Source organism: Hoplias malabaricus, chromosome 13, assembly GCF_029633855.1.
Source record: "Hoplias malabaricus isolate fHopMal1 chromosome 13, fHopMal1.hap1, whole genome shotgun sequence".
NCBI classification, from domain to species: domain Eukaryota; kingdom Metazoa; phylum Chordata; class Actinopteri; order Characiformes; family Erythrinidae; genus Hoplias; species Hoplias malabaricus.
This window is the reverse complement of record NC_089812.1, coordinates 13844548-13866806: the sequence shown is the minus strand read 5'-3', so window position 1 is coordinate 13866806 and position 22259 is coordinate 13844548. Positions and strand designations below refer to the sequence as shown.

Genomic DNA, 22259 nt, shown 5'->3' with positions numbered 1-22259 from the left:
TTGTGTTTATGGTAAACTACTAGCAGTGTCTGGACATGCAATAACATGAAAACATTCATGATTATTTTAAGAGTAGATAGACATGTTTGTGGCAGCCCTGTTGAAAACAAAACAAGCATGAATGTGATGTTGGTCTAAACCTGTCTTGTGCTGGTTAGTGATGGTTTAATTGTGTGGGTTGATGTGTGAGTGTGTGGTGCCCTGTGATGGACTGGTGTTAAATTGTAATGGATTATACAAATCTGCTATTGTTTTATGCTGGTTGAAGTTGGTTATTGGTCTTAGTGGGTTGGTGTTGGTTCTGTCTGGTTTATGTTGATTTTCAAGATGATCTAAGGCGGCTTGTGTAATCTCAGTACTGTTCCAGTCACAGGAAGTATTCCTGTTTATAGATTTAATGGACATTTTACTGCCCTTCTATACATTATCCAATACTTAAAGTAATTTTACTAGAGTCTTTTTAATGTTTTTGCCCAAGTAAGTATGCATTTACTTGATTATGAATTTCCACTACTCCAGTTTATTTCAATTACATTAATTAATAACAGTTTAATTTATTTTAAAATGATTTTTAACAGTGTTGAGTCATTGTTTTAAAGTGCTTGTTACATATTTGACATCATAGTAACAGATACAGATATCCTTTGATTATTATTACTGACTTACTGGGAAAATGGAGAAAACTGGTTTCAGTGATCAAACTTTAATGTTGGTTTTAAAACAAAAGCTAAAACAAACAAACAAACAAACAAAAGACATCAGTTCCAGACTGAAAACTATACTGTTGTTTACTTTATGATGGAAATGAAAATGACTGATCACTGATAACATGAAATACCCAAAATGTTTATAAATGTAGAGCCCTGAATATAAAAGTCCATAATCTTCCAAAATATAATCACAGTAAGATTTACTCCACATATTTACTCCCCCCAAGTAGTAATACTTTATTAATGAATCTCTCTCCAACCCCCAGTTCTGTAGGTAGCACTGTGCTGATGAAATGAAACCCTGTCCTTGGCCGGCAAAACAGGTCAAATGTGTACGTCTCGTCTAGCGACGGGCTTTTCTGGCTCTCTTCTGCTGAGCTATTCTGCGTTGGTTGAGGGTCTTCGTGGTAGCACGCAGTTTGCGCATGCGCAGTTCCCTCAGGCGCAGCTGAAGGTCTTTGGGGATTTTGCCGCCCTTGGCCAGGATTTCCCGCAGACGCAGCTTGGGGATCTTGGTGAGGTGAAAGTCGCAGATGGTGGCATAGAGCTCATACTCCACTCTACAGGAGCGAGTGACTGGGAAGTAGCCCTCTGCCGTCACGGTTACATCATAGTCCCCGGGGTTGAGCAGGCGCCAGTAGTCCCCGTCAACAGCTGCACAAAGAGCAGGGAGTCAACTGAGTTATTCAGACTATACCCACCATTGTGGTCACTTGTAAAAATAGTTGGGAGCTTGGACACACATTAAAGACATTAGCAAATTTAAAGGAACTCTACGTAGGATTTGGTGTTTTTGCTCCTGGGCTCCCCCTACAGTGGTACAGTGTAATTCAGTGTTGCAGCACAGTCCTGAAATCAACGGGGAAGTGAATTCCACCCTCCTCTAAAGGTTACATAGTACAGAGTCTGCAGTGCAGAGACCAGAGTAAACACAGAGGCCCTGTTCTCCCTATTAAAGCCCAGTCATAATGATATTGAAGCTGTAATTTTTTAGGAAAAATACTACCTAGTGTTCCTTTAATGTGGACACATTGTAGGTTTTCTAACTTCTCATTAGGCTGAATGACACTTTGACCAATGTTTTGCAAAAATGACCAACATCAGACCGTTATCACAGTGTTCAGTGCTGAGTAACAGTTCCCTCTCACCAGATCTGATGTGGTGGTCAATGTCGTCCACTTTGATTATAGCGTCTGCGATTCCAGCTTCAGTGTCTTTGTCTCGTATGACTCCTTTAATTCCTCTGTGCACCTGAGACAGGAAGAGAAAGACAGTAGGGGAACTTTATGTTGGAAAAGTGTTGGCCCTCTCATCAGGGCATCGTAAATTCAATGCCTTCCACGATTCCTCCACCATTCAAGGCTGGAAGTTAAGCCTAGGGTAGAATTATATGGTGCTTTTCCACTGCATGGTCCCTACTCTACTTTACTTGTCTCTAATCTGCTTTTTTTATGTTTCCATTAGGTACATTTGGTTCCTGGTACCTGGAACTGGGTACTTTTTTTTGCTTATGGTTCCAAGCAAGCCGATAAGGGACGAAACCATGATGTGTAAACCTTGCAGATCCCTGATTGGCCAGAGAGAGTCTAGGCCTCTGTAAAGTCTGTAAAAATAGCAACAGCTCATAAAATCACGCCATGGTCTTTTTAAAAGGTTGAAACGCTCCTTGGACTGGTGGCCTTTAAAAGAACAAAGAAGAAATAAGCTCTACTGATCTGTCTGAATTGATGACAGCTGTGTTCAAACCCAAACAACAACAACAACACGCCAATACACGATAAGTAAACAATGCGTGATGTTACTGTTGAGTCCCATTAGAGACAGGGTTTTGAGTCGTCTCTGGCTATATTTCGGGGGACCTGTGTTGCTGGAAAAAAAAAACAATTCCCAAAAGGCGAGTACAGTCAAGTAGAATAAGTACCAGGCAGTGGAAAAGCACCAGTAGACTCTATATTGGAATTTTACCTGCTCCATGTAGACCAGCAATGACTCCTTGTTACTTTCCCACTCAGTGGGCAGTTCACTTTCATGAGGGAATTTATCACAGGACAGTTCTACAGTCACCTCGAAGCAGTTAGTGTGCAGGTAACTGAAGTCATTCATACCTAGGGACAAGTACAGGACAGGAACCAGTTAATGCTCCATAGAGTGGGTCATCCATTTGAGGGCAGTCATATTTAAAAGTTATTATCATAGAAGAATCATTAAAGAATATGACTGAATGCTACTTTAATTTTAGTCTCTACTCTAGTTGTGAGGTGATACCCACTGCCAGGGACTGTGTGCCAGTTGGCTCCATTGATGATGTTGTTGTGACGTATGAAGTCCACGTTGTGGCAGGGCCGGCGGTCAGGGTTGGACATGACGTGGTTGGTGCTGGCATAGACGGTGGCTAGCCAGCGGAAGAAGCTGTCGTCAGCGGTAGGGGTGAGCTCCTTGGGGGCCCAGTCCCTGGTCATGTCGAAGGGGTATGTCACCACCAACTCCCCGCCGTGGAAGTTAGCGCTGAGCACAAAGGGGATGGCCTGCATCCAGCTGATCACTGCCCGGGTCTCAGGTGCCACCTTAAATGAGCCCAGCAATTGATGTTTTATCAGTATTCATCCACTGAACAGTTCTATTTATTAGATTAAAGGAACAATAGATAGTAATTTTACCTTAAAATTGCAGCTTCAAAATCATTGTGATGCTTCAATTGAGCTATAATAGGGAGAATAGAGCCTTTGTTGTTGCTATTCTGGGCTCAGCATTGCAGAAACTGCACTGTGTAACATTAGAGTCCAGAAGCAAAAATACCAAATCTTACCTAGTGTTCCTTTAATTTGGTGTAGTATTAGTTATCACAATATCCTATGACCACAAGTTATTGGGCAATCGCTTCTTCTCCTTTGCTGCAGTGAAGCCTCTACTATTCTGGGAAGGCTTTAGACTTGATGCTAGAACATTTCTGTGAGGATTTGATGACTTTCAGCCACATAAACTCTATTGAAGTCCTGGATCACACCATTATAACTCACCAAGAGATATAATGTGGAGCTCTAGCTCTTAAGAATGCAGTTCTACTGCTCCACAGCCCAGTGTTGGGGGGCTTTACACTGCTCTGTTGGACTATTGGCATTGGGCATGGTCAACTTTGTTTAATGTGGATCTGCTGCGATTACTGAGTTGATGAATATTTGGTGGCTGTTTATTTAACTCAAGTGTTAGCCCAAGTGTTCATCTTTAATTCTCTCAGTGGACACAGTTGAAGTTTTCCATCACAGCCATTTTATTTCTGAATACAACAAAATGGCGGCTTTGTAAGTGATGTTGTGTTTAATAGCTGCTACTCACAAAGGCCTCTTCAGACGTGTACTGCTCAGGAATGGGAAAGTAATGGTTAATGAGTTTGGACGTGTCCGTCTCCAGCTCGATGGCCTTCCACATTACTGTGTTCAGGTCGGCAAAGTTGTGGTTCATGTCGATGCCTTCGTAGCTGAAGCGGCCCAGGGCCCATCCAACAAGCTCTGAGCCCTGGAGAGGATAGAATAACACACACTGGTCATACATCTCTTCAGACATTCAGAGGTTTGTTATTGTGGTCCACTACATAGTCTTACATTCATTTTGTGGAGACACAATGACCCCTGGCTCCACTTTAACAGCTTTCAGACACGTTACAAAGTGCAATGCATATTGTTTAACTGATAAAAATGACTGAATCATAATAATACTTTCTCCTGTAGGTTCAGGTTTAATATAAAGTTCTATTGAAGTTACAAAGCCAAACTCTAGGTACTCTGCACATTCTGTATTCAAAATGAACCTTTTGGTACGCGAGCTCATAGCCGTCTGGGTTCATGGAGGGCAGCAGGTGGATGCGAGTGTCTTTGACCAGCCGGACGATGCGCTGGTTTCCCCGCTTGTACTCCTGACAGATGTACTGCATCAGGTTCAGCAGAAGCTCTCGGCCCAGAACCTCATTCCCGTGGATCCCGGCCACGTAGCGGAACTCTGGTTCACCTGCAGAGGGAGCCAGAACGCTGTTATTACACTCAAACACAGGTTAGGCTTGGTTTGAATGGGTAGTCAACATAAATAAGAATTTCAAATAGTTAAATACACTGAGTTTAATCATTTGTACACATTCGTTTCAGGTAATTTAAGGTGCGTCCACTGTGGACACAGACCATTGCACAGTGTATTTAGTCTGCATCAAAAAGCATGCAATGAAATGGGGTGCTGAGGTGCAACAACACTTAACCCCAAAGTAACCATTTCTAATGGCAAGTGTTAGCTAGAGAAGTGTAATGCACTGCACAACTCTAAGTGCACTCACTGTACACCACGCCAAACATAAGCATTTTAGAGTTTGAGGTTTGTGCACGTTTACAACACATTATTTGTTATTGTCAATAAACTGGTTTGAATACTACATTAACGTATTGCTCTAACTCTGGCTTTTCAGTTAAACATTTAGTTAGTGCTCTGTAATTCCGATGAAAGACTAAGTGGAATCCCAGAGGTGCAGCTATGTGGAGTTTTACGGTAAAGTTCAGAAATGCAGTTCTCTTGAAACTTGACCTTCACGCCTCCCTCTCACATCCCTCTCTCCCTCTCTGTAGCAGAGGGGTCTGAAATCTGGCACCTTCCCCTTAAACAGCCCGGCTGTAAAACAACATTTCTGCACACATTTTTTAAAGCAGGGGCCTGGAAAAAGATGATGATTTGCTCACAATAAAAACAAGTGATTTGCTCACAATAAAACAAGCATCTTCATTTAGTTAGTTAGTTTCAATTACTTTTTAAAAAGTTTTAAGTCATTGTCCCACTCTTGTCTTTTTATGGTAACTGTTGCATAGTATTAAAAGAACAATTGCCATCTTATTCAAGAAAAAAATAAAAAAGCATTTTGATAATGGCGAGTTTAGTAATAATTTATTGGTCATTCGTTATTGATTATTTTTCAAAAGAGAGGAGGAGATTGTTTGAATTTTGTATAACGATTATACATTACACAAAAACACATTCATATTAATATATATATATATATATATATATATATATATATATATATATATATAATATGAAACCTAATAGATATTTGCATGTAATTATAACTCTCATAATTCTACATCAACATTAATAAAGGCCTATTCCAACATGTCCAGTTTTCTTAACACTTCCCAGTATCACACTAAATAAAGCAGCCCCTCTGACGGCTGATGCTTGTTGCAATAAGCTGTTGTAGATGGTTATGGAGAGTTGTGGGAGTCGTGAATGTGTTTTGCAGGTGATTTATGAACAATGACATAGAGGGAATCGCATTTTCAACCTATACTTTATGGTTAAATATTTTTAGACTCCTTTTTAGATATTTTTTGTGTGAAGTCTTCTGAAATAAACAGGGATGTTGTTTGCAGTAAGGTTTTATGTTTTTCTGGATAGGCTTTGTACTAGATACTGGAGCAATGCTGTGAGGATTGGATGGCGTGCCAGGAGAGCATTAGAAAAGCACTCATGTTGAATAATTAGATCTGGATCACAAACACTGCTCCAGCTCATTCCATAGATATTGGATGGTGCTCCAGTACTTGTGAGAACACTCATGGATACCATTGCTTTATAGCCCAGAGCTAGGGTGTTATATACCTCTCCAGCAAATGCTTGCCAAACTTTCAAAATGGCAGTTAGGAGGACTTCAAGACCTCAAGAACATCGGACCCATTCTTCCCGCTCCCCAAAAGTCAACCCGGATGCAGCGGTGGAGGGGGGAGGTAACCAGGCCAAATAGTTCAGGGCTGTGATCTTTGACCTCTGCCCCAATCACCGCAGACCGCGGTGATGTTGATAAACGTTGATGATAAGCATGTGTCCTGCAGGTTTAGACAAAGCTCCTCTGATTCACACACAGCCAGAAAAACCACAAGGCGATGACACGGTTGAAAAAAGATGATGCTGTAAACACCAACAGATGACTCTTGTCTTTCATCCTGGAGTTTCCTGTCCTCAGCAGAGAAGCACTTCTAAGATATGGCTTATCAATCTACAGGCAGTAGACAGACAGAACTGTCTTTGTAATTGCGTGGATTAAACCCAAGACTGATTTCAAACACGAGTTAAGCGTCGGCCACAATGCAATCTGGACTTGAACCCAAACCTGGCCGAGACACAAGGAAATCACCCGGCTTTGAAAAAGTGAATTTTTATAGCTTGGGAAGACATGAACTGACAACAAAATTGTTTTCAGTATCTTTATAGTGGTGTCCCATTTCCACATCAGCCATAAAATGTGTTTCCCGCTCGTATACGGGCTCCCTCAGCTAAACTACGCATTGCTTTCTTCAGTAAGCTTGATGGAATATGTTTAGACGTGTCATTGACAAAGCTTGTGGAGCACTGACTTGACATTTTTTACAGTGTTGTTCATAAGTTTAAACGCTGGAAGACTCCCTCCAAAAGCTGAACTTCTAGCCCCTCTCTGTACATCAGCATGGTCACCTTTGTGGAGGTGTTTTCATCCCTCATTGCTTACTAGCAGCTCAACATTGCACACACAGTGGAAACAATATCAAAGTTAGCACAGTTACACTGAAACAAACTTTTGTGACTTTATATTAATTTATATATGAAGCTTTTATATAAATTACGCCAAAAGGATTGAAGTGTTGACTTAAAAGGTTTTGCTTTTTAAGTTTTTTATAGCCTGGACTACGTTGGAAGAATATTTTTATTCTATTTCCAACCTTCACTGGGCACCCCCACCGGGCACTGCCTCTGGCATCATTGGCCTCATTACGCTAGCTGGCACCGGCCGTGCCAACCCTGACCAAGAAACTGACTGACCTCCACATCTCTGGCCAAAATCAACCCAGTGCTGTTCCAAAATAAACACACAGCCCATGGTAGAGTGGGAGGGAGGCGGTGGATGCAATAGAGGGAGTGAGAGAAGTGCAGAAGAAGTATATTCTTGTGTTTATGTATTTGTTGACCCAAAACCATGCATCATTTTTCAGGATTTATATTACCTACAGGTGTAAATAGATGTATTATAAAACCACTTCTGTTTTGCTAATGCTAATCAGAAATCAGTTATTAAAAATTCACTTTGACCTGTATTAAATTGAAAAACATTATGTCTAATGCTACCTTATTGTTTATTGTAAATATATGTTAATAAATCTGGGATAGGAACATATTTTAACAACTCTTTATAATTTGTTCCTGAAAAAGACGTAGTCTAGAAGGCAGCGTATGTTGCTTTACTTTACACCTAGCGTCGACATGGATTTTCAATTGTCAATGCACTGTGTGTGTAAAAGCATGAAATGTATATGGGCACTGAATCAGCCACATAGAAGCCCATAGTCACCATGCCCATGAGTTAGATCAGGTCTTCTTACCAAGCTCATGTTTTCCTGGGTTGTCGGAGATCTCCATCACGTACAGTTTCAGGCCGGTGTAGCTCTTTCCAATGCTGTAGATGCGTGTGATGTCAGGACAGGCCTCATGAACAGACTTCATCAGCTGGAAAAGAGAGAAACAGTAAAGTTTAGTGGTCTGTCACCAACCTTCATTATAAAGGTTACCATTCCTGTTTTTGGAAACTAATCTGTGTCAGCTCAAGACCCCCCCACCACCTGGCCAAACCCTCATCAGGATGAAGCGGTTACAGATAATGAATGAATGAAAGAATGAATGAATGAGTGTATGTTGTACACAAGAAGCACTCTATTTACCCACAAGCATTTGTTAATGTAGCCTCTGTTGTGTAATAACTGTGGTAGGGTCAGTCTCTGTGGTCTGCTGCATCACAGTTCTTTACAGAGGAGCCCAGAGCAATATTTGTTTTTGGTGAATGTGGCAAACCTCAGGCCACACAAGCCAAACTGAGAAAAAAAAAGCTTGTAGACACACTGTAAAACCAAGGTTTGATGATTTACACACTTTCAGTCACATTCAAAAGCCACTGGAATTGTTTGTGTGTGTTAAACTAAAGGGTCCAGAAGAAGAGCTTTTGTTGTGTGCAGTCCTTTGAAACTGAAGGGTTCTATTCTGCAAGATTTACGCGTCACAGTTTAGTCACTAGAGAGAGAAGGGATTAAAAAAAGGATCCGGTTCCAGGGAACAGGGCCAAAATGACCTAATGGAAAGACCAAAAGCCCAGTAGAGTAGTGTAGGGACCATGCAGTGGTAAAGCGCCCTTAATTTGATTTCCGTTCATGCATCAGCAAATTTCATATCTTCATTGCAATTGCAGCCCACCACTTGCAAAACAGTTACACCACTACTTGAATATGGGGCATATGAACGGGGAAACGCCATACCTTCCTCATTTCCTTGTAATTATGATGTCTGAAGTCCAGTTTGTCCTGAGTGCCCTCCTGCTGCTCCTGCCATTGGTAGATGTTGTTTGGATCTAAAGATAAAAATGGCTACTGTTACAACAAACCTGCATCACCATGATGCACATTTTAAGGGGCTGGTTCTGTCCTAAATATTGCTTTTAAATTTGGTTCTCTGCTTGCCGTACAGTACCTGGTATCACACAGCCCAGCACCTCTGCCCTGAGGCAGATGGTTCCATTCTTGTACCACGTCTGAGGGTTGATCCGAATGTAGCGTCCTACTGTGGGCTCGGGGAAGACAGCCAGCACCGGGGTTTCAGTGTCCCGGTTCCCTTCAAACACCTGTTGGCATCAAAAATCATGTTCAGTAGACCCCTCCAGCTCCACTAGAGTAAAAGGCTCTTGGCTCAGCAGTCGTTGGTGCAGGGGTCCCGTGTGCCAGCATTTTCCACCCGGGCTTTGAGCTGAAAGCTTGCATTGAGCGCTTAGCAGCGGGCAGGCTATTCTTTCCAAAAAGAGGCACTTAACCCTGCCAACTGCTGCCAACAGCTGCCTCCAGCCTCTAATAGAGCTGCAACAGAGCTGTGAGAGTGCTGCCAAGGGGTGCCAGGCCCCGCCAAATGCTGAGGCTGATTCAGCGCCATGGGGACGCCAGAGCTGAGGTCCAACATCAGCAGTGTCCAGTTAGACCCAGAGGCCTGGGCCACGGTCCTGGTTTTAGCCTCAAGCTAATCTATACTCTGTAATGCGTTCATTTGAACATGAATGTATTTCTCAACAATTAGTACCATATCCAAGCAAAATCAGTAAAAATCAATAATTTATCAATATTTTTATTATCCTGGCATTTCATGTGACGTCACTGTGAATAGTAGCCACCATAATATAAATAAACATAAACACAACATAAATAAAACCTGTGGTATTTAAATTGTTTTATATTTTCTTTGAAATCATTTTGTTAAACTTCAAAATTAAAGAAATATAAGATAGACACCATTGTTGCATGTTACATTGACCTGCACTGTGCACTACATAGGGTGTAGGGAGTTTCACTGTGAGACATCATTCACTGATCACTCACATTTCTAGACAAAACAACTACTTTAATCAACTTTAAGCCAAAACTTTAAAAAATGCTAGAAAATAGTCACAACAAAATATTATCCTCCTGATCAGATTATTTACAATGTAAACAAGGGGCAAGTATGAGACAAAAGTACACTTAGCTTGTGTTTTTAGTCTGGAGGGAAAAAAAAAGCCAGAAATAACATCGATATGATCTGAGTATGCAGAACACTCTCAGATTCTGTCACAAGAGCAGAAAAAAGCATTTGAAGCAAATGTGCTAAAAGCTTTCCATTAGATGCTGTGATGATAATGCTAATATGGCTAACCACCGATAACGGCAATATTCATTATAAATTGCAGCAGTATCCTTTTACCCCCTCTGACGCAAAGAGACAGTGGGCTTCTGTGTTTTTAAATGCTGTGAGACTCTCTCCAGTGCAGGGAAAGGTGCTGTGTATGAGATAAATATATGGAACTTTCACATCTGTTTACCTTATTACTGCAGCCACAGCAATGAAAGGATAGGAATACTGTAGTAATTTGTCATAATCCAGAATGTGAATGTGTAATTTGTCATTGCAGCTGTAGTAAATGAATCTTACCGTCTCCTCCGTCCCGTTCATACAGGGCTTCCAGCTGATGGAGTCATTACTGAACTGTACTTTGAAGGATTCGACCCAATGCCAGCTACAATGGAGACATTACGTTAGCTCACAGTCATAGGACAAATGGCCCAATATGCTCTAAATGAAGATATCCAGCTGTGTTTAAATGGTTCAAAAGGCTGCTTATGTAAAATACAGTTATTGTGCTATTTGGGTTTGTGGTGCTATACCTCCAGATGGAAGTGCGGCCCTGGATGATGACCCCTGTGAAGCGAGTGGCCTTCAAGGCATCCACTTGTAGCCACTGGTCTTTATTTTCATACATAGCACACCAGCCGCCATCATAGATATCACCATCTTCAATACCAGACTGTATGACCACACACACACACACACACACACACACATAGAGAGAGAGAGAGAGAGAGAGAGAGAGAGAGAGAGAGAGAGAGCAGTCTGTGAGTTGAAAATTAAGTAGAACATAATTTAGTAGAACTTAATTTTCTCCCTTTTCCTTAAGGCAACACAGCTCTGTGTCCTAATGGAATGTCTGTGACCTGCTTTGTTGAATACACTAAAAGGACCAAACCCCACAGCAGCGTTCTCCTCTGTCTAAAGAGCCCTGTTCAGAACGGTCAGTTTTAGCACATGTTCCCTTAAATGATAATGAGATGCTTGGTGTTCACCCCAACCTGAGTGCACAGCAGTGAGGAGAGTTTTTGCTCAGTTCTCTTCTCCTTTCTCATTTTCTCCATTTTTAGTCTTATGCTGGCTTTTGTGCTCTCACAGAAACATGGGTTCCTACCATCTTCGGAAAGTTACAGAGTGCAGTTTTTGATATATTCTATATCACTTTCCTTCAAAACCTACAGACATTTCAATTGGACACATTTTGAGTCATTGAGAGTCCTATATATTGTGTACTGTTTGCTATATGTTATTATTTATTTAAAGCCATTTCAAAGTGTTTTCAGCAGGTGTTTATTTTTCTGAAATGCAACATCTGCAGCTAAAGCAAGAAAAAACACAAAAATATCTGCTGAAGAACAAAATGCGAGCCAGGCAGTCCTTACCTGTTAATTACCCTAATATGAGATTTGCAGTGTATGCTATGTCTTATGTTATATATCATGATGTTGACAATATACACCTCAGTCAGTTTCCCCAGTCGATGTTAGCAAATGATTGATGTTAGCAATGTTAGCCTTGCTTGAATAGGATGCTAGCATGTTAGCTTTGCCTGTGCGTTGTCTGAATATTAAATTGCCAGTATAACTCTTGCCTGTATGTTGAGTCTTCCGCGGTGAGGTCCTAGCCCTCTGCGCTTGTAGGACGAAGCCTGCAGCTGGGTGTCTTTCACTCGTAAACTCTCCAGACCCAGTGGAGGACACTCTGAGACAGATTGGACACACAGGACAGGATTGAAACTTTCAAATTCAGGATAGTGAGAGGAAGCAAGAGTAAGTGACTGCTAAATGGAGGATAATTGATGAAAATAAAAAGCAAAGAGACAGAAAACCATACACAGATTTCTAATGCAGTTTTGTCCTAGTGGATCTGCCAGGACATGTTTGGTGCCTGAGGTTGGCTGTTTGCATTCTTTGCTGCAGCCATGATGCTACTGCTGCTAATAACTAGCACAAGCTTGCAAACAACAACAGTGCATGTGATTACGCAGCAGAGAGTGAGGAAACTTCTTTATTACTTTATCAAGCTGAACTGTACAGACCCAACTGGTCCTGGACTGAGCTGTGGCAGTGTGGCAAAATATCAGTGTATTTCCAAACTCTGCAAAAGCCTTTTTAGCCTTTATTTTGTGCCCAAAATGTTAATCATAAATCTGAACATGTGATTTTTAGGAGGCATTCCTATTAAATAAACCAGCCATCTGCCGGACGGACCGGGGGCTATTGTGTGAGTTCAGTTTGTTCTCTCACTTATGAAAACACTCTGTATTCTGTGTGTTCTCCAGCCTATAAATGTGTATGAAGCCCACTGGACTGGTGTTCCTCTGTCATCTGCCCTCTGTGAACTGTTCTTGCTATCTTAGCCATTTCCTTCCAATTAAACAAGCTGCTTTAAATACTCTCGCTCTGCCAAAGCCTTCAGTTTAATAAAAATAAACTGCTTTGTGGGAAACATTGTGTCCTAATGCACTGTTTTTTTGGGCAAGTGACAGCATATTTAGATTGGGATTGTTGTTGGGTTTGATATTTCAAGATAACCTATGACAAGGAATAGCTAGACTGAGTAACCCATGGCTCTAGTGTGCACACAGGATGTTCTGTTGCAGCCAAACATCAATGTAATTTTACCACATCCAGTGCCAAGTGTCAGGAAGAGGGGTATAAAGCCCCCGATCATTGGGCTGTGGAGCAGTTGTGGTTGAATGCAAACATGGAGGCCACATGGACTGGAGCTTTTCTAGGCCAGTGTTAGGGAAACTCACAATGTAATTCTGTGTAAGCCCCCCACCCATCTCATTGCCTTAAGGGCCTTTGCTGAAGTGAACTTTCCCCTTTTTCTTTGTTTATACAGACACACACACATATCCTCCTTTTCAGCTGAAAAACCGCAACACCCCTTCTCCTTCCAGCCCCCAGTATGGACCTCGGGCCTCTTCTGAGGAAGTGTCTGGGAGAAAAATGGGGGAGTTAGAGGCACAGCTGCTGCAACAGGGTTCTGCAGAGTTTACAGCAGACGTGAACTCACTCAAATGCTTACTGTAGTCTCTGGATGGCACACTTTTAGATCTTTTTCACCAACGTGGGACCGTTGGAACTATTCTGCGCATTTCCTTCAAATCAATTTAGCTCCTGGACCAGAAAAATTTGTTCCCAGGGACCAAAGATAGTAGGTCCTTCAGCACGAACCGTGATGGCGTCCAAGAATATGCCACGCTAAAGAAGATCAAGAAAGAGCACGGAGCCTCAAATAAAGCATTATGGTGCAGTGAAGCTGGATGGGGGCATTTGCAAAGTGTATTTTTTTGTTGGATAAAAGACTCACAAAGTGTTCTCCCTGTGTCTGCATGGGTTTCCTCCGGGTGCTCCGGTTTCCTCCCACAGTCGAAAAACACACGTTGGTAGGTGGATTGGCGACTCAAAAAGTGTCCGTAGGTTTGAGTGAATGTGTGTGTGTCTGTGTTGCCCTGTGAAGGACTGGTGCCCCCTCCAGGGTGTATTCCCGCCTTGCCCCCAATGATTCCAGGTAGGCTCTGGACCAGGTAGGCTCCCACTGCGACCCTGAACTGGATAAGTGGTTACAGATAATGAATGAATGAATGACTCACAAACTGGATGGGTTTGTGTTCGTTTATGTTTTGAAATGGGAAAATAGAAAATGAATGGAAATAAAAAACAGGAAAATGCTGCTTCTGTTAGTCTTTCCTCAGCACAAAACAAGGCATGTTGCTACTTTCCTCCACTGTTCACAAGCTCAGTAGCTCAGTTTTACACATATATCACACCATGATCTGACTGTACTATAAACAGTGGATAAACAATGACTCTGTTCTGACTCTATCTGTAAATCTCTGGCTCTGGCTCTGAATTCAGCCACAAACAGTGTCTCAACATCTGGATCTCCATCATAACCACTGGAGAGAGTAGATTATCATCTGCTTCATAAAGACTTGTGCTAGCTTCAAACATCTGAGTTGTAAAGTTAATCGAAAACCTGATACAGTTTGAAGTAAGCAGTAGCAACGTCTATTTTCTGGGAACACACTAGATATTGGAACACTGCTGCAAGGATTTGATGGCACGCGGCTACAGGAGCTCAGTTACAGATGTTGGAAGATTAGTTTTGAATCACAGTGGTCACTCACCTCCATGTATAACTCCACCTCCACAGTCCAGTGCTGGGAGGCCTTATACATCAGTACCCAGCACTTGGCCGTGGGCATGGTGACCATGTGTGGCTGGTCCACAGCGCCCCAGTGTGCATCATGCAAGTAAGTTAGTGGGGACAGGAGAAGGGCGGTTGGCTAAACGCAAGCTATGACCACTGTGGTAGTGGACAGTATACAGTATGGCTGCTGCTAGCAGTCCCATACCCATACTATATACAAACACTCTCCATACATACGTTCAGTTGGTTTTGTGGCTGTTCCTGGAGCTGAGATTACCCCAGTCTTTTTGGGTTTGGGCTTTTCTTGGCTGATCTCGGTCCTTTCTGTGCTGATCTTGGGCTTTTCTTGGCTGATCTTGGGCTTTTCTGTGCTGATCTTGGTCCTTTCTGTGCTGATCTTGGGCTTTTCTTGGCTGATCTTGGGCTTTTCTGTGCTGATCTTGGACCTTTCTGGGCTGATCTTGGGCTTTTCTTGGCTGATCTTGGTCCTTTCTGTGCTGATCTTGGGCTTTTCTTGGCTGATCTTGGTCCTTTCTGTGCTGATCTTGGGCTTTTCTTGGCTGATCTTGGTCCTTTCTGGGCTGATCTTGGGCTTTTCTGTGCTGATCTTGGTCCTTTCTGTGCTGTTCTTGGGCTTTCCTCTGTTGAATCTTTCCATCTGTGAGTTTCTCACTTTGGCTTTCACATGGACTTTCTTCAGCAGCTTTTTATCATTTCTCTCTACTGTCCTGGAGGGGCTTAGTAATAGCTTAGCTATAAAAGGCAGTACACAGCAATTGTCATTATTTAATGTTATAAATGTGCCAGAATGAACCTAGTGTCTCATATTTATTCATTTTATCAATCACTGGAGGTATCCCTATACAGTGAAACCTTGACTTTCAGGTGAATTGTATCCGAGATACAAGCCATTGCTTGATTGATATATATATATATATATATATATATATATATAATTTTTTTTATTACTTTTTCTTCTTTTGCCGAGATCTCAGTTTCGAGTGAGAGAGCTTATGCAACCCGCCACTAGGTGGCCCAGTGAGTGTTCAGTTCACTTGGTTATATTGCTGTGCAAGTCTCTCTGTCTTATCGCTGTTTTTGTAGCATTGTAACATTAAGTGTGTAGGAAGTAAGTTAAGTTAAGCGATGGAGCACAAAACGAAAAACTCCCCCAAACTCCTTCGCCAATCTCCTCCACCTCCGCCAGCGTCTTCATCTGATTTCTAAGGTAAACACTTAATAGAACCAGTTTATTTCTTTATATTCTCTTTTATTCTTATATATTATTATTTATAAAGTACATTTTTTCATTTTTCTTATTTAAAAACGCGTAACCAGAAAAAAAAACACTAGAGTTGGTGTGTAAATTGGTGTGGTTTTTCAGGGGCTGGAATGGATTAATAGAATTTCAATCCATTTTAATGGGGAAATTTAATTTTATATATGAGCAAACTGAGTTACGAGCTCGGTCACAGAACGAATTAAACTCGTAATCAAGGTATTACTGTACTTTTATATATTTCACCCAAAATCTCTGACATACCCTGGGCAATAGGTGGCATTAAAATAGCTGTTTTATGAAGAAATACAGTTGAGCATTCCCTAACTTACTTTCCACTGCTATCATAACATCTTATAGAAATGTGGTCATGGTTCTGACATCACAAGCATCATCAGTGCAAAACCGTCTGTGTACGCAGTTTTGAACTGAGGAGTGAAGCATAGGTTTTGAATCTGTAACAGTGTTTACGTACTACATTGCAGACCTTTGTCTTAAAGACAGAAAAAGGCTTTTTTCCGTTTATTAGAGGCCCTTTAAAGTTACCATAGGTTACTCGTCCACAGTAAGTAAACACATAACCAAATGATTTGAAGTGATTGGGGAGCTTAACATCTGATCTCTGTCTGTTATTGTGGCTGTGGCTCAGTCTCGGCTCCAGCGTGGCAACCCAACACTTACTCACGGAAAAATGTCTGTGGTTGAATTTGTAAGAGTTTATGGATGATTGGCTGAGTCAGCACAAATCCACACACACATCTGGAGCTGATGTTTCGGATGACCCAGTTACTGACTGACCTGGTACAGAGGACTGTGACGGTAGAGTTGAGTCCAAAACTGTTCAGTGGGTGTATTAGGGAGCGTCTGTATGGTACATAAAGTAATTGCTAGACTTTTGTGTGTGTGTGTGTGTATATATATATATATATTAATTTATAAATAATTGTCTATGCTGTGAAGATACGAGATGTGCAGAACCTGAAACTACGGATACTGGAAGCCTGTGCTAGCATTTCTCCTGCGGTGTTGCTATCAGTGTGTGAAGAGTGGGAGAAGAGGGTTGCATTGATCCAACACAATCCAACACAATGGGCAGCACTTTGAACACATTTTATAAGTGGTCAGAAACTTGTAAATAACTAATTAAACAGTAAAATTACTTTAAAACCAAGCACACCATTGTTTTTCTTGTGAAATTCCCAATAAATTTGATGTGTCACATGACCCTCTTACCATTGGAAAAAAACAAAAGTTGGATCCAAAATGGCCGACATCAAAATGGCCACCATGGTCATCACCCATCTTGAAAAGTTTTCCCCCTCCCATATACTAATGTGCCACAAACAGGAAGTTAATATCACCAACCATTCCCATTTTATTAAGGTGTATTTTCTTTTGTGTCTATTTCCTTTTCGCAATTCGATCTTCTTTGACAGCTCCACATCTTTTCAGACCCAGAGCACTGAGCTTATTTATTTATTTATTTATTTATTTATTTATTTATTTATTTATTATCACAGTGGAAGGTTGGGCGCATACATCTGAAGTCTGAGTGGAGCTTAATTGTCTCCTCTTTCATCTCTCAAGTAATATTTACCAGATATTGACAGCAGTTGGAAGTGTGAGGTCTTGCGTGGTTGTTAAGAGTCCCATTTCCTCTGTATGGCTATATCTTCTCAGAGAGGATTAATAATTGGTAAAGCTCATCTTTACTGGAAATGGATTCAGTGTAAAATGAACCTCAGGAATCTCAGATCTGTACTGTCTCTCCTCCCCCATAATCCTTTCCTGTTAGTCTGCAGGAGTGTCTGTGCTTTCATGACGCCTTTGGGTCTTTTTGGGAGTAATTAGTGAAGGCTGGACACAATCTGGAGCTCTGTTTTCCCAGAAGCACCATAGTGTTTACACCACTTTAAGTGCAATGGCAGAGTCTGTGGAATGATAACTAGCCTAATGATGAGGGGACAGTTATTTCCTACCATTTGTTACAGATATGAATACAACGGTTTTATAACAACTCCACTGTATCGATTTTAGAATTTTTACATAAATAAATGGACAAAAGAACAGCCTTTGGCTGTTTTAAGGGTGTCCTGTTTGGTTTGGGTAGTCAATATGGTGATATTTGTAGACGTTGTGACGTCTGGTTCCTATCACCACCATTGAAAAATAATACTTATTTATGTTTCTCTGCATGTTTCTCTAATAGGAAACATTTCACAGCAAAAACATTCTGTGAGACTGTGTTTACATTGAGAAGATAGTATTATAGAGTGGTTTTGAATAGTCAGTGTACTTCGCCTTTAAACTGTAGGTCTGCATTCATTCTCTGTGGAAAACCCAGTTTATTAAAGTGTCTATAGCCATCGGCCAGTTTAAACCTCCTCCTGACCCGTAGCTGGCGCTCAGTACAGGAAGAGGCCATGCTATAATATTTGGACAGGGCTTGAATTATGTAAGAAGCCTTTATGGAGAAAGATCTCTTTCTCTCTCACACACACAGAGATGTCTTTTTCCCTCTTATTGGTTATTATTCTAATATATTTTGCTTAAAACATCAACAAAAACATGGCATTTAATCAGGGGTGCGCAAACTTTTGCCCACACCTGTATGTACAATAACTCAGTGATGCATTCCTGTATTAAAAGTCAGAACTAAAACATAAAGCAGAAATGTGTTTGGTTATATGCTGTTAAACTTTAATGTTGTTATTAATATTGTTGAATAACGCCTTTATAAAAACCTGTTGGTTGTGGTGTTCTTACCTAATTTGGGTGGCTCCTTTTCTTTGATCCACCTCTGTTCGGTTTTCTCTTTGAGGTCCTCGGTCCTGTAGCTGGTCGCGGTGGTCGGTTTGAGCGGTGGTCCCGTCGTCGCTGTGGAAACTGTGGTCCCTTCACTCGGAGTGTGTGCTTTTTTGGTTCTTGTGGTTATTAAAGTCTGGTTTAAGGTGGAATCATATGATACAGTGGTTGCTGCTTTATTAACTTCACTGAAAGTGCTGGCAATTCCAGTCAGAAAAGTTAGGAAGAAAAGAAGTGTCCCATTGGAATCCATGACTGACTGTCCACTCTGTCCAAACTGTCCACTCTGCAGCAGAGCTCCGCTCCAGAACTGACCTCCACTTTAAATCCTGCTCTCTCAGAGGTGACGCTGCAGAGGCCACACAACGTGGAGTAGAGGAACAGCAGGAAAACCCTGTCCAAATACTTTCTCAACAGATCACATGCAAAACATATCTTTATTATATGAGGTAATGTAATATAACATAAAAAAAACTTAATATAACATAATTAAAACCACTTGATACAATGTTATTGTGTTGTGGGTAATATTTTTTATTAGTATTAATATAAGCACAACAATAATACTACAGTATATTATTTTATTGAACACATTAATAAAGCCAGCATTAGTTACACGTGCACAATGCTGACAATGATTATTATTACAATTATTATTATTATTATTATTATTATTATTATTATTATTGCCTTTTGCAGACTGGAGCTTAAATTATTTAAACACATGATAAATAAACTTATTTAAGTAATTATTGCACACACTTAAAAACACAGCACTAGCTGTTATTCATTAATTAAGTGTATTTATGACAAATATTAATAAAACATCATAAGCATTAAGTAATAAAACGTTATCTTAAAAGAATCCACTGTTTTCATTCAAACAGAAATAAAAACAGCGACTCTTCTCTGAACGGTTTGTGCACTGCGCCACTTAGTGGTGACAATGATGCAGTGCACACAGGGAGACCTGGGGTCAGCTTTAAAGTTTACTTATGTATTTGTTCTTCATTATATTTTTGTTGCTGTTCTAATACGAACATTACAAAATTTGTCAACTTATTTTACTGTGTTTAATCTAAAAACCTCAGTCAAATGAGTATAATACAATAAACAATAATTAATACGTCATTACGCAGGGCTAGCGGGGGTTGCATTTATTGATGCAGCAGTGAACTGTGTTAAGTGAGCACGCTTATTTAAAGGTTAAGCACCAGCTCTATGAAAGCGTCAAACAAATAAATCCAGTGGAATTTGAGTTCCTAACTTGTGTTTATTAATAGTTAGAAAACATGTTATTTCTTACTAATTCAAGGAATAAGGTTTGAAAGACCGTTGTCCCCCCCCCCCCCCCCCACAACGGTGTTCGGAAACTCTAATAGGCGTCTTGCCTGTGACGTAGATGGTGGACAACACTCTAGAAGTTGTACTTAATTTAATGCAAAATGACGAAAAGGTGTGTTGTTTGTGGCTGCAATCATTCACAGTACAGTGGGACATCTGTGAACAACTGGCCCAAAGATCCCAAAATATCCAGAAAATGGACTAAATTTGTCAACTTTATGGCTTTTCCAACAATATGGGCATGTAAGGACACCAACGAAAGGTGTTCAAGAGCCTCTGTAACATGGAGGTAAACTGGGTAAGGACACTCACTTCGCCTGTTTTAGTTGGTGTTAGTTAACGTTAGCTTGTCTTGCTAAACTCGGTGGCTCAGATTATACTCGGCTACGTAGCTGCATTACGGAGGTTTATAGTGTCGGAGGAATTCGAGTTCGACTTTGATCACATTTACAAGAATAACGGTACCTCTACATTTGAGTTTAGCTTATTGCTAGGCTATTGTCATGAATAATGTTGGTTATTAACTAGATACTGTCATAACAGTCAGTCATAACGGTGTTTTACCGCGGCGTTGTTCAGCTGTTGTCCACCAGTGACGTCACGGTTGCGTTCAAGAATTTCCGTAGCGAGCTCGGGTTTTTCCGTCAATTTAATAAAATTGTCAGTTTTAAAGCAAATTAAGCTGCTATTTTCATTTTAATTCATACTTATATCTGTCAGTAACTACAATAATGTGAAATATTCATGGAGGTCCATTATGAGGTGCTTAGTCAGAAGCCACATGGCTGTATTTATCACCATAGAATAATGAGCTCTGATTCTAATCTCTATCAAAGACATTACTAAAATTAACTTGTTTTTCTTTCAGATTTTAAAAGCTTATTAGATCTGTATTTTAGGGAATAGTTTTCAACAGGGAGTAGTTTATGACAATTTCATTTAAGGCTTAAAGTGTTAATAGTAAAATTAAATAAATAGTTATATATCTTAGAGTTATAAATATTGTTATAATTAACTAAACAAACATAGTTGTATATTTAATAAATAAAATAGACGTTATTTAAGATTGATCATGATTTGATGTTTATTTGACAGCGGCCTGTTCCAAGACAGACGTCTAAGGTTTGTCATGTTTAAATGCACTAGGTGGCGCCAAAGGACTGTAATTGCGTATAAAACCCGGCTAAGCCTTGTGTTCTGGAGCTGCATTAGACTCTAAAACCTTGCTGTGATTAGCTCTCTGTTGTCTGAAAATGAGAGAAAAACGCAATGCTTCCGTTACACGAACACACACAAAAAAAGCTGTTGCATTTTTAAAAGTGGCAGAGTGGTCTGAATGTTCTTGTGGTGGGAACCAGGGGGTTTTGTGCCCCAGTGGAAATCTGTTCTATAGCAACAAAGTGAGAGACCTGGCCTCCATCAATTATAGATATGTCTTAAAAAAACAAAAACCCACAACAACAACAACAACAACACACACCTACAGGCACCTATAAGGGGTTCTATTTTCTTATTTGCGAAGAGGAAAAAAAAACACTTTTAAACACCTTTAACTGTTTAAACGCTGTCAATTATTGATTTAAAAGGCTGTTTCCTGTTCTTTGTGCCAGTGCCGAATGAGGTCCAGCTTTGTTTGGTGTCGTCTCGCAGTGTGTTTTTGTCTCGCAGGCCTGTGGTCCGTGTGCCATTACGAATTGATGCCCATGTTTTATGCATGGAAGTTTAGATAAGAGCCGGCAAACTCCTGATAATGAAGCTTTATATATAGTTTGATTTATGCACCGTTTTCAAATGAGTCACTGAGGGAGGTTATGTTCTCCGTCCTCATTTGAATTACGGTCTGCTTACCGTCCACTGAGGACCGCCGGCTGGCCTGCAGGTACATAACACACTCCTCCAGCTCAGAATATCTTTCTGAATTTATTTTATTTATTTATTTACTTTTTTTTATCACCTCTTTTGCACTGAGATTGACAATATCTGAGTCACTGTACGTACAGTATACTACTGTCCTATATATAACATAAAAGAGTATACAGTACTGAATATACCTTTAATATGCTCTGTGTTTTTGTACTAATGTTTTTTTTATGAATGATTTTATCTACAGTTTTAGGTAGAAATACTCTATGACATCAATATATGTACTTTACATACAGTACTGACTGTATCTGTAATACATGACGTGTACATATTTATGATTAACTATAAATACAGTGATTTATAGCTGATTATATTTACATATATTTCATATTTATTATTTTTTT

General features: G+C 40.5%; 1 protein-coding gene across 1 annotated transcript; it reads right to left on the bottom strand.

The window, feature by feature from the left end:
- Positions 1-519: 519 nt before the first annotated feature.
- On the bottom strand, positions 520-19002 carry cpxm1b (carboxypeptidase X (M14 family), member 1b). Its single transcript, XM_066641896.1, has 13 exons — positions 18610-19002; positions 11995-12104; positions 10943-11082; positions 10710-10794; positions 9228-9378; positions 9017-9108; positions 8093-8216; positions 4516-4712; positions 4044-4223; positions 2980-3274; positions 2676-2815; positions 1859-1961; positions 520-1364 (listed from the first exon to the last, which is right to left on the bottom strand). The coding sequence occupies exons 1-13, from the start codon at positions 18899-18901 to the stop codon at positions 1054-1056; spliced, it is 2220 nt and encodes a 739-aa protein (XP_066497993.1). The 5' UTR covers positions 18902-19002; the 3' UTR covers positions 520-1053.
- Between the last annotated feature and the right edge of the window lie 3257 nt (positions 19003-22259).